General features: G+C 38.4%; 1 protein-coding gene across 1 annotated transcript; it reads right to left on the reverse strand.

The window, feature by feature from the left end:
- Window positions 1-2,901: 2,901 nt before the first annotated feature.
- On the reverse strand, window positions 2,902-12,654 carry galnt12 (UDP-N-acetyl-alpha-D-galactosamine:polypeptide N-acetylgalactosaminyltransferase 12). The gene is made up of 10 exons (XM_077743823.1): window positions 11,785-12,654; window positions 10,803-10,972; window positions 8,777-8,966; window positions 8,436-8,621; window positions 7,658-7,775; window positions 7,160-7,336; window positions 6,580-6,711; window positions 6,376-6,489; window positions 5,585-5,740; window positions 2,902-5,105 (listed from the first exon to the last, which is right to left on the reverse strand). The coding sequence occupies exons 1-10, from the start codon at window positions 12,120-12,122 to the stop codon at window positions 4,968-4,970; spliced, it is 1,719 nt and encodes a 572-aa protein (XP_077599949.1). The 5' UTR covers window positions 12,123-12,654; the 3' UTR covers window positions 2,902-4,967.
- Window positions 12,655-13,150: the final 496 nt, after the last annotated feature.

The following is a 13,150-nucleotide window of genomic DNA, read 5'->3' on the forward strand; positions in this document are numbered from 1 at the left end:
ACGAGGGAGGGAAAAGACCCTCGAGAGAGAGGACGGAATTCAATTTAATCACACGCTGCCAAATGCTGAAGTCAAAGTATTTAGCGCGGGGAATCAGGGCCGTGTCGAGGTGAGAGACCGTGTTTTAGACACCTGGGAGAAGGTTGAGAAGGAAAAACTGGAAGCAAACATCTAGAAAAAGTCACTGGAAAATCGTCCTGAAATATAGAAACAGGATGGAATGGAATAGCGACTAAGGGCAACGTTTTGGGGTAATAATGGAAAAGCTTTTTCATCATTTGTTAAGATTACAAACCCAAGCATCACCAAAGTTCCAAACGGATCTTGTCATGATTTCTACCAAATAAACTGGAACTTTGTTAAGCTTATTTTGTGCAGTCAAACAAGGTTGTGAACACTATTTGATCAGTTGTTAATGTTTCATTAGTATAGTGCTGTAAGTGGTAATTTGACTTATGTACAGTGGTACCTCGACATACAAGTGCCCCGACATTCGAGCAATTTGAGATACAAGTAAAATTTCGGGCAAATATTTATCTTGAGATAAGAGACAAAGAGGTTGGAACAAATGAGTTTGTTTTTAGTTAATTTCAATGGGAAACCTTCGTTTGAGGTACGAGAAAATCGACATACGAGCTCAGTTCGGGAAAGCATTAAGCTCGTATCTCGAGATATCCCTGTAGTTTCTCAATTCAAAACCAGCTCATTTTAAAAATAACTCGGGTTTGGGTCACTAATAATGGTGGCCAATAAGATAATACAAGTGGGGAACATGGTAGAATGTGTGATTGGGAAAGTAAATGGAATAGTGGTTAAGAGGAAACTTTAACCACAAACGATAATAAGGGAAAAACTAGGTCGCCAAGTATAGATAGAATCATAAAAACATAATCATACAAAGTAAATGGATTGCAACCGGGAACTATTATCACACAAGAAAGAAATACTCAGGTATCAAGAAAAAAAATAGGGATATTTCCGAAATCATTAGAGAGAAAACAACGAAGGATTTGGGGAAAACAGAGTTGGAATCGTAAAAGAAAATCACTAATTGAAAAACATGAAGAAAGAAGGCATCACTAAGTATTTGGGCATATTTGGGGTAATGGGGGAAGACTTGGGTAGTACCCTGGAAATAGAAGACCTTAAAAACAACATGTCAAAAACCCTCACAAGAATTTTGAGGTGTATAAAACAAAGGAAAACATAAAGGAAATATCAGAAGTGATAACAAGTTAGCCAAGACACTAACGTGATTTTTTTCAGATTCTTGCTTGAGCTTTTCATTTCGAAGATGACCAACAAAAATGTCTACACCTTGAATGAATTGCAAATATTTTCCAGGGACCGCCAAGCTATAGTATTTGGACCCTAGTTTGAAACCCTTTCACCTAAACACATAAGAAGTCTTTACACCATCTGAGTAAAGTAGAGTTTCCGAAAGCAGAGAGCAGTGAATTCCTTTGAGGGTGAGTCAAAGGAGGCCATTTAAAAGGCAATCAAGAGGTGAGTTCAAGTGAAATGAATGGGTTGGTAATCGTGGAAGCATTCTATCTTTCTTCAAAGACCACAAACTATATAGAAGGGGGATCATTAAACATTACTGACAATGCTTATTTTTGCTTCCCAATGCCGTAAACAAATATCGGTTTTAAACTTAAGTGTTTCCTCCTTGGACATGGTCTGGTGTGATCACTCCACACATACACAAAGATGGTGAAACTGGTAACTGTCAATAGTATTTCTCCACCATGGCATCCAACTTAAACGTGATGCCACGAAGCGTAAAGTAATGCCAAGGAATCTGCCACTTGCATGTTTTCAACCATGCTGTCTTGTGTTCCCTCCTGAAAGTGAAAGTGTGTCATCTAATGTATGCAGCCACAGCTCCAGAGCTGTTCTGGGTATTGGGGATTACATAAACTAAAGCGACATGCAGTGGAGAAATGGTTCAGTCGCTATGTGTGTGTGTCGCCCTGACAACTGAAGCCTGAGCATTTCCAAAGACTGAACCCATGGGTAGGCTTGTTTTGCATTATCATTAAAGACACATATGTGCTATGGGAGACAAACGTGGCATGTTCTGCCACCCCACATCAAAAGCAAGGCCTTTTTTTGCAGCACGCACAGATAGATCCTGTAGCTACGCTGACAGAAACTCTATCCGCCCCTTTTGCATTACGTTTCACATGGATGCGCCCAAAAGATTAAAGAAGAGGGCCGCCAAGGAGATGGATGAATGGCGGGTTCCTCGTTGGCCCAGGAAGCAGTCGAGCGACATCTCTAGTGGAACTGAAGGGAGAACAAGATTCTTCGAGTTTTTAATCAAAGCCATGTTCTCACGTTGGTTAGAGTGCAGGGTTATTCGTAAGGCATTAGTGAAATGGGGACCTAAATCAGATTGGTGGGTGGAAACATTATGAATAAGGAAATACAGGAGAAGCATCTTTTATGCAGTCAGAAACGAGGTCACAAAATGGCGGAAATGTAGTACTTCAAAAAAACATAAGAGGTTCAGAGAAGAGCAACACCATGCATTAAGAATGTACACAAGGGTTCTAACTTTTTGCGTCAGCTTCACAGCTCTAGGGTCATGGGTTCAAATCCAGGTCAATCCATCTGTGCGCAGTTTGCATGTTTGGTTGGGTGGGTGGGTTTCCTCCGGGTACTCCGGTTTTCTCCCACATTGAGAAAACATGCATGGTCGGCTCATTTTGATCTGTTGAGACATGTTAGGGAGTAACCTGTAATCATCTTGTGCATTGTTTTGTCCATTTACAATATCAATTTTGAACAGGGATAGAAATCATAACATTTTTAATTTCTGTATTGATTAACAACATATTTTTTTCACCTTGTTTGTATTCATTGACACCAAAAAACTGAATCAAAAGTCACAGATTGGTTCATATTCATATTTATTGCACCAAGAACAGGTACAAATGACATTTTCTATTTTTAAAAACAAAAATAGCTTCTTTTTTTCAGTATAAGCACATAAGGCCACCACGCTTCATTTCCCTGACATTCCAGCAGTTGTATAACAATTGTAAATTGTTAATATAAAAACAAAAAAAGTTAAGGGGGAGGTTTACGAGATGTAAAAATAAATTATCAAAGTGTCCTTCCCTTTCAATCATATAGGAAGCTCTTCAGTTACCATTTAAGTCATTTGAGAAAATAAACGGCAAACATACTCAAGTCCTCACGTGCTTTTGGCTGTGCTTCACTTCTGAAATAATTTCTACCACCGTTAATCTAACGGAGGACGTAACATTCATAATCAATTGCAAAGTATATAAGTGCGGCTTTTTCGCTACTCCAAGACGCGTGAAGGTGAACGCCAATGAGATCATCCAACTTTCTTCTATCAGCCATCTGCATTAATTCCTTCCGTTAAAAAGTTATGATGCACTTTTGCAAGCCTTGCACTTGATGTATCATAAAGAGAAAACCTCTGGTGGTGAAGCCCAAAGTGAATAATATTTGGGAGAAGCAAGGAGTGTAAAAACAATATCAATGAGGCAATCCATCTGCTGTTGTGGCTCTCCGGAGACAACATCGGCCTCATTTCATGACGGGACCGGCGGCACAGCCTCGGGGCACCCAATCGCAAGTTTGACCGTGGATTCAAATGCGCCACATGCTAGATTTTTGTTGTCAAAAATATGACGCCGTTGCTCGCGGCACTTTTGTTGTATATCTTAAAACAAATGGTTCTTTTGCTGTTTTTTTTGTGTTTGAGGTATTACAAAAGCAAAAAATAGATGCAGCAAAGTCACTTTCATTTTACTAAGGTTCACTTCTTCACTTTTAAGGGGGAAAAGAAACTGTTTTAAGAGAAACCAACCCATTTTGATATAGATTTAAAAACTACAAAAGCCAAAAAACAGCTTTTTTGATTTTTGGAGTGACTTTGTCGGCAATATTTGTTCTTGAAAAATAGCCAAAGTACTCTAAAACTACTGGTAGTAATATGAAATACTCAAATAGTTGTGAATAGTTAATTCCTTGAATTCTGATGACAAATCTGGTTAACAATTAATAATATGAATAAAATAACTACACCTAACTGTAATTTTAGACTCAGCTCATAAACTGCCATTGATTGTGATAGACATCCAATTTGAAATGGGAGGAATAGCAGTAAATTCACTGCCAATCCTAGTTAAAATGGATTGAGGTCTACTATTGATAAAACAATTTAAATACAAAGTAGGACGATGAAAGAAACTACATAATTGGATACCCATCATCATCATCAATGGCACTGGAAGAGCTAGCTGTATTGGTTAAATCAGAAATGTGGAGAAGAAAAAAATAACTAGAAAAGACAATGATTTTTGTTACAAATAAAAAGGACAAAAATAGAAAAAAAAAACATGAACAAAATAGACTGACAAAAATAACGAAAAATGTAAAACAAAAAAAGCTCAATAAAACAAAACTGCCATGTGAAGATAGAACAAAAAGGCACGGATAAAGAGAGAAAAGATTCCAAAAAATAAGACAAAACAAGAAAGAAAAATAATCAAAAGGGATTCAAAGTAAAAGTATTTTAAAAACAGACCAGAATTCACAAAGCGATAAAGGATTTTCTAAATATGGCCTTCATTTAAACCCATGTAGCTGCACTTTTAAAAAAGGTAAAGATACCCATATAAAGAAAAAATAAGTGTTTTGCCTTCAGTGTCGTAATTCCCACTTGTAGGCATCCCTGGTTATTCATTTTCTAAAAAGCTTGAGGGAGGAGCAAGGTTGCCCTCTCCAGGACAAACAGAACAACATTCTTCATTAGAAAATCGATTAAAATTCATAATCCTGCTTGTTACTCAAAGTGCTCAATATAAATAGATTCACTTAAGAACTACTAACCTGCTGTGGTCCATCAAATCCAAAATAGATACTAATTAAAATGTGCACAAAATAAACAAGGGATGCCCCAAAAAATAGCAATGGTACTACCGTTAGAGGTTCTCATGAAAGGACCAAATTTGGAGTGTAGTGGAAGAACAGGGCTGCAGAGAGAGCGTCGGCGTGCCATTGTCCGTCTGAGAAAGTGCTTCAACGCACTTTTGGCTAGCCACGTGAAGTAGGCTGCCATCCTGCAAAAAAAGAGCAACAACAAATGTTTTCTTCACAACTTGCAGCTTAGGTTGGAAATGAATGATTCACAAATGATATCTCATATCTAAATGCGAGTTATAACTGACACTTTTTGCAATATCCTCATATTTTCTTGCCTGTGGTCATTATCTCTTAATTTGCTTGACAGTTATAGACATGGAATCCATTTCAACTGAGAAGTTTGGCTTTGAGTGATCATATTTCACTGCCATTGACGGCAGATGACATCCAATCCAATTTAATTTATAGATGGATTGAATGTCTATGGCAGCCAATGAGTGAATAAATAAAAAAAACTGTTTAAAAACCCAGACTTTTTTACCTGATTCAGATCCTCGCAAAATGACATTATCGGATCAGGTAAAGCTCTATCTGTTATATAAATCCTGGCATTTTAACAAGTGTGTGTGGATTCAAAACCAGTATATACATGTGAAATTGGAATGTCCTGAATTACCTCTCGGAGGAGAAACTTTTGGTTCACGAGTACGGACTCCCCATTTTTGCTGCACTCCTGGACTGTCAAGTAGGTGCTAATGTTGTCTCCTTCTACACAGGCAGTGGAGCCCTTCAGGTTGTAATGGATCTCACCTGATGATGAATACTCAAAGAACTGTGAGAGGGAAAAATACAAATTTGGATAAGAGGCCACAATAGTAGACTGAAAGAACACATTTTAACATGTGTATTGAATTTTTTTGATATTGCGACTGTACGGAGATGTAACTGATTATATCAAGAGTACATGTTAATAGTTTGGAGGTAAATCCAAGATAAGCTGTCACCTTTGTTTTTGTCAACAAGAATTGGTAGGGGTCAAAAATAGGGGAAAAAAGAAAAGTAGAAGGTGAGCAAATATGAAAAAAATGTGCAGAAAAGAACAAGGACAAAATAAATAACATTTCATGTTTATCAACTCAATGAAAAGAATTGATAAAAAGAAAGAAAAGTGTCAAAAGGATAAAAACAAATGAATGAAAAAATATAAACAAAATAAAAAATATATATTGGAAATATAATAGATAAAAGGCACAAAAACATAAGAATACAAAAAGGAGAAGATGGTTCATGTGAAAGGAACAGAATATAAATGAGAATGAGACAGGGAGAAAGAAAAATAATATCTAATTTAGACAGAGAGGTGAGAGGTCAAGCACTAAAATACTGATTATAAAGAAAAGTGAAAGCAGAATAAAAATATCCAAGGTAAAATAAAAAAGTGCAACAAAAGGAGGAAGCACAAATAACCTGGTTCTGCCCCATCCCGTGACAGTGGTATAGAGTGACTCTTCGGCCAAGCTCATTAGTCTCACTTTGAGGGTTGTAGTCAAAACAAAAGTCAGTCATTCCCTCGCTTCTCAGCTAAAAAAACAAAACAAACAAATAAACAACCAAATTTAACGGTATGCAAGGCTTTGCCATCTGAAAAGTGAAATAGGCGCCATTTCTCACCATCCCAAAAAAGCCGGGCCGGTCTTCTGGGACCCGTAGCTCGGGGTAAATGTTATCCAAGTACCACTTGAAGCTTTTGCATCCGAGTTTTTCCCTCAGCTGCCGGCGCTCTGACACATCGCCAAAGTATTCCTGAAATCAAAGGGCTCCTATTGAAAAAGCAATGCTTTTGTGCCAATGTGGCCATCATTTGGAGGATCTCTGACAATATTAATACCACATTTAGACCCACTACATATTTTTCCTCATCTCACACCAACTCAAATTTAAGATAGGATAATTTGAGATAGGAGTAAAATTTTGAGCAAATATTTATCTTGAGATATGAGACAAATTTTGATATTTTACAGAATAGGAACAGTCCAGTACTACTGACCATAGACATCCAATTATTGACATTACTTGGCACATAGCGTGCAATGGTCACCAGATCCATGTCAAGCGAGCTTAATTACCCTGCAGACACCTGATAGGTGACACCTTCTGGCACGCAGAGCGGCAACTTCACAAACTTCTCGCTTTTCCCCGCTTACGTATCCCGAGCGTCACTTTTCACAGCCTTACCCAACAGCTGACTCACCTTTCGTGCATGTGGGTTTCGATGGTAGTAGATCTCCTTGTGCTCATCGAGCCACACTTCTGCAGCGCGCACACTGTTGGCCAAAGCCTTGCCACGCGGATATGGCGCTTTCCTGGGGAATACGTGGCCCACGTGCGAGCATGGGTGGACCTCCAAGCTCCCACCGCACTGCCAAATCTAAAAGGAGAAGAAATTGCCTTGAATCATGAGGCAATTCTTTACGTCACCAAGCTTGTAACTCAAAACAAGTCTTTCCAGAAACGGCCATGTTACAACCTACCCATTAAATTTGAAATAATCCACATCCAAAATACAAAATTCTATGCAGTTTCAAGGCAAAACCTGTCCCGACACCAAATCTAGTCTAACCGTTTGGTCAATTGATATTTAAGAGCACTTGGGCAGGTTGTAAAAAAAAAAAAAAAGTTTGCATTTCAATAATGTTCAACTTTTCATAAGCCATCAACCTGAACCACTGTTTAAGATCCTCCTTCTTACCCGGAAGGAGAATTCCAGATTCTCTCCTCCCCAGACCTCCATGCCCGTGTCATACGTGCCCAAGTAGGTGAAGTAGCTCTTAAGAATGGCAAACAAACCACCAGCCATAGTGGGAGACCTTAAAGAGGGAAGAGAAAAAAAAAAATAAAAAAACTTCAGTATACAGTAAATCCTCAAATATCACAGGTAATGTAGACCAGACATGGCCGCAAAAATCGGAATCTCAAAGTAGGGCCACGCCTATTAAACAAAAATTATATATATTATAAAATGTGTTTTTTCTTTGCTTCAGTCCAAGTCCTAGTAGCAAGAGTGGCTCCCACTTAAGAGTTTCAGTGTGGATTTTCACATCTTTATGAACTTAAAATAAATAGTAATTTATTTTAAGTTCATAAAAATGTATAAATCCACGCTGAAACTATTAAGCAGAAGCCGGTTTTGCTACTAGAATTCAGCACTGAAGTAAAAAAAAATTAAAAATATTTCATTAATAGCAAAAAAAATAAAAATCACACAGTAGTGAATTAGCGATAATTGAGGGACTACAGTAGTAGCAATCACCATTCTGTCGGCAGTGTTACGTTCCAGCACCAGCACAGAAGAAGTGAATTTTGTTATATAGACAGCCCTTTTTTAAACTCTTAATAAAATACTTGAGGTTGTGATTCCACTGATAACTTGCATGCATTTCAAGCTGGCCCTTCCGCAGTGTTAACAGTCGCGAGATCTCAATGTGAAGCCTTCAGCCACACATCTTACTAAATTTCCAAAATCATACCTGACAACATCTATTGGTGAACGCCTTTGTTTCATCTCACGATCCGGGATGTAATGCCACGTGAAGACCATCCCCCAGTTGAAGCCACCGACTTGAGGGTCGCCAGGGTGACCGAGATATTTGAAGGTGTTCCAATCAATGGAATCGATGATGGGACATACCACGGCCGTTGGCTCCTCCTTTATTCTGAGTTGAATGAAAAAACAAGTTGAGAAGTCTTTCCTCCAACCTGGCAACTTTTCAATATATACTTCAATCATTCGAATTCCATTCATAATTTACATAATTTCCATAGAGATTGCCAAAATTGTGACGTCACAAGGAGAAAGGCTTCTGCTAACCTCTGGAGAAGAGGTTCCATCCACCCTTCATGGCACTCGCAGTGGCAATCAAGGAAAGTCAGCACATCGCCTGTTGCAATGGACCCCCCTAAGAGGCGGGCTCGGACCAGGCCTTCCCGCTGTGTGGCCCGAATCAATCGCACCTTCCGCAAATTGGACAGGTAGTTCTCCAAAGGTTCCTTTAAGTGATCTTCAGAAAGAAAAAAACAAGAAATAAAATTATTTAGGTGAATGAGTGAATGAACATGCAGATGGAGAAAAAGATTACACTAAATTTGAAGCCATTCTTGGACCTAAAGAATTAAAAGCCAACAAATACTATACAGTAATCCCCCAATTATCACAAATTTACTACAATATATTTTTGCTATTAGTCATTTTAAAAAGAATTACGGCTGCCATGTCTGGTGTACATTAACCACGATATTTGAGGAATAACTGCACTGTCATACTTCTCTGCAATCAAGAAACGAGGTCAGTGAAAGGAAGAGGAAGAAAAAAAGACGTTGGCGTGTGACCAAACAGTGCAGGTGTCCGCCTAACAACAATAGGTCACAATGGAGGAACTTGGTTTGGCATTAGCAGGACTTAAACTCCCCGGGAGACAAAAAAATGTTTAAGATTGCAAACAAACACCATCACAAAAGGCAGTTCCTCAGACATGCCTAATGCGTTGTTTATTCATGAACTAGACAAATACACCCTTTGGCAGAAGGATCAGTGAAGCTCGATGACATCACATGCCATTTCTCAAAATGTGAAGAAAGAACTGTATAAGATTTCCTATTTTCTTTTAAAAACTCACTATTTCTCTTATTTGTTCATATCTAATTTCATTTTCATGTATGTTTATTAAATACCTATTAAACACGTGTCAAAGTGGTGGCCAAGGGGCCAAATCTGGCCCGCCAAATCATTTTGTGCGGCCCGCGAAAGTAAATCATGAGTGCCTACTTTCTGATTTAGGATCAAATTAAAATAGAGTATAGATGTATATTAAATTTCCTGATTTCCCCCTTTTAAATCAATAATTGTAATTTTTAAATCATTTTTTTCTGTTTAGTTAAAAAATAATGTTGTAAAGTCTAAAAATAAACTAAAATAAACATTCTTTTAGATCTATAAAAAAAATCTAAATATTCAGGAATTCTAATACAGTTCTTTTAATCCATTTATTAAAAAAAAAAATCTAAATATTATATCTAAAATGGTCCGTCCGGCCCACGTGAAATCAAGTTGACGTTAAAGCAGCCCGCGAACCAACTCAAGTCTGACACCCTTGATCCAGTCTAGACAGTTAAAATTCTTACCACTGGGCTTCTTCTACTGATAGACGCATACCTGATGTATCAAATGTATCAATATTCTGATTTGATAATAAACTTTAGAGCATTAAAATGAAGTTCCAATGGTATTTTCATATGGCCATCATTTTGACAGTTGCAGAAACGCATGGTCACACCCACAATTGTATCATGGTGAGTGGGGAAGATGGCTAGTCCTGACCAACTTGTTTTAAATGTCAGCAAATGCAGACCAATCTTTTTTTTCTATAGCTCTTTTCAAAATGGGCGAGGCAATAGTTTATTGTCATTACAGAATTACGCAATAACATATGAGCTGTTAGCTAAATAACTGTTCTGGTTAAACAAAAAGCAAGAAGAAGAACACCTGTAACCACATTTCAGTAATAAATAGAGTAATATCTTGACCATCGGGTACCCCGACATACGAGTAATTTGAGATAGGAGTAAAATTTCGAGCAAATATTTATCTTGAGATACGAGCATACAGCAGGCGTGATAGGCTGCTCATAAGAACATCATGGGCACTCTTTCTGGTCGCAACTCCTTGTAATGTCTCTCTACCAGTTACATGAATATAGCTTGTCCACAACTCATTTATTAAAAGATATTTATTTTTGGTGGTGGAATTATCGACAGCTCACGCATCATAGGGAATTTTGTCATGCCAAAGTGGCAGCATTACAGTTTTGAAGGTTCATCGCAAGTTTTTGCCATTTTACCTCTGTCACTGTAGTCGTCGACAAGGATCAGCTCTTTGAGCAGAATGTCTGGTGTCGTCTCCAAGACACTGTGGACAGTTCTGAGCAACGTGGACCAGGCCTCATTGTAGAAAGCTATCACCACTGATGTGGTCGGCAGGGACCGGTAATCATAGTGCACATCTTTGCACCTGCAATAGTAAAAGAAGAAGTAACACAAACGTTATCTCTTTGATATCACAACTTTGACAGTAAAAACGGGCAAGATACTTGGTGTGTAAATAACCTAGTTTGTGGCATTACAATACATCTTTGGACCCAACACAACTTTGTGCGCTGTGATTGGCTAGCCACCAATTCAGGCCATTCCCCACCTGGGGCCCATAGTTAGCTGGGATATGCTCCAGCACTCCCTATGTGAGAATAAACACTTGTGAACATGAACAAATGAATATTTATTAATGAATAACTATAAATTGAGACGTATCATCCACATATTTTAACATCGCATTTTGGGTCACATAGGCCACGGTTATAGTTAAACAAAAGAAAAGGTCATTTTAATCTTAAAGTTTAATTCGCAACATGGAATTTTTGGGTGTGAATGAAGATGAAGTACTGGATTCATGAAAAAAATAGTCTTCACAAAATGAATGAATCATAATGAATGTCTCATTACACACACAAAAGTAAAACACCCTTTTAATGAGAAGGATTGTCAAGGAAACAATTAGTGCCAGGCATCCATTGTAACTTAAAGGGTGGAATAAATGAATGTTGCTCCATTACCATTGGCGTAAATAGACGTCCAATTATGTGCAACGTTAGCTTTGACTTTAAATGTGTTTATCACTACTAGTCGTCCAATCAATTTGAACTGGGAGAGTGGCAGTGAATGAACGATCATACAGTCATCGGCAATGCCAACCCTCCTACTTTGAATGAATTGGACATCCATCGCGATCTATGGAAGACAATAAGTTCAGCATTTTAGTTTACTCACAGTGGGTTCCACCTCTCAGGCAGACGTCGATGTAGTGAGATCCTGTCACTAACATAGATATTGATTTGATGCTTGGAGAGGCTTTCCTCTTCTTTCAGCTTCTCTTCAGCGTTCAACTTCAACTCTACCGCTTTACCCAACTCACCGGGGGCATCAGGTACCAGCGGGGGTTTCTCATACACCGGTCTCTTTAAATCCACCTCGTTCTCCTCGTGCAAATCGACGCTGGCGTCAGCGTGGAGTTCCCCCGAGAAGTCGCCCAAGTACACGAAAAGAAAAGCCAATGAGGCGACCCCGATGAGGAAAAGTTTGAGTCGTTTCCGCCGACAAAAGGCCATTTTGACACTGCTTCTTCCTGGTCACAGTCAACCGCAGACGGCATTCTATTCCCTGCCCTGATTGTGAGAGCGGATCTTCCTCTATGTGGACTTTAACCACCTTTTACTGGCCGGTCGCCATAACACTAATTGTGGCTAACTAATCACATCTTGAACTCCTCCTCTTCCTTCTTCTCACGCTCCTTCCCCCATGTATACGTGACTCCATTCCACCGAGACAAATATAAATGGATTAACCAACGGGGATTAATTATTTACGAGGATTAGCTACCTATATTAGTGTCTTTTCCGCACGATTAAACGAGTCATTTTAGGCCAGATCCAAATGCCGACACACCCAGTTTCTTCACATTTTACGGCTACTTGCAAATAGGCAAACTGACCTTACCGGAAAGTCGCATCGTTTGGAGAACAAATCAGAACTTCAAAATACTTTTGTGTGATTTAGTCAAAAAGATCATTTTAGCTACACATCCGTTGTTGTTTCAAAATAAAACAGTTGTTGCTTCTGGAGCAAAAGTGTTGGTCTGTTGTCCGGATCTCCTTCCTGTACCACACCTGAATCTAATGATAAATTAACCAATAGGCTGTCCAGAAGCTTGATGACGTGCACAATTATTTGATTCAGGTGTGTTGGTGGATGTAAACTTGGAAAACAGATTGCATAGTACATATATACTATGTAATATGCTACATAATTATTATGAATGCTTTCTGTGCAATATCTGCATCTGCATCAAAAACAAGTTCATCATTCCATTTTATTTTCTGTGCAATTAGAATGTCTATAGAACCCAATTTTATCTTATAAATGCATGTACTACATGTCCGATTCAAAGAATTTCATTCATTCATTATCCATACTGCTTTTACTCACAAGGCTCGCTGGGGGTGCTGCAGCCTGCAGACTGACAGCCATTCACTCACTGGGCAACTCTAGGTTTATTTTAGTGTATATTTTGAAAAATGCCTTTAACACAGCTTTAAAATAATAATAATAATAATAATAATAATACCAACAATTTAAT

Source organism: Stigmatopora nigra, chromosome 21 (assembly GCF_051989575.1).
Source record: "Stigmatopora nigra isolate UIUO_SnigA chromosome 21, RoL_Snig_1.1, whole genome shotgun sequence".
Taxonomy (NCBI): Eukaryota; Metazoa; Chordata; class Actinopteri; order Syngnathiformes; family Syngnathidae; genus Stigmatopora; species Stigmatopora nigra.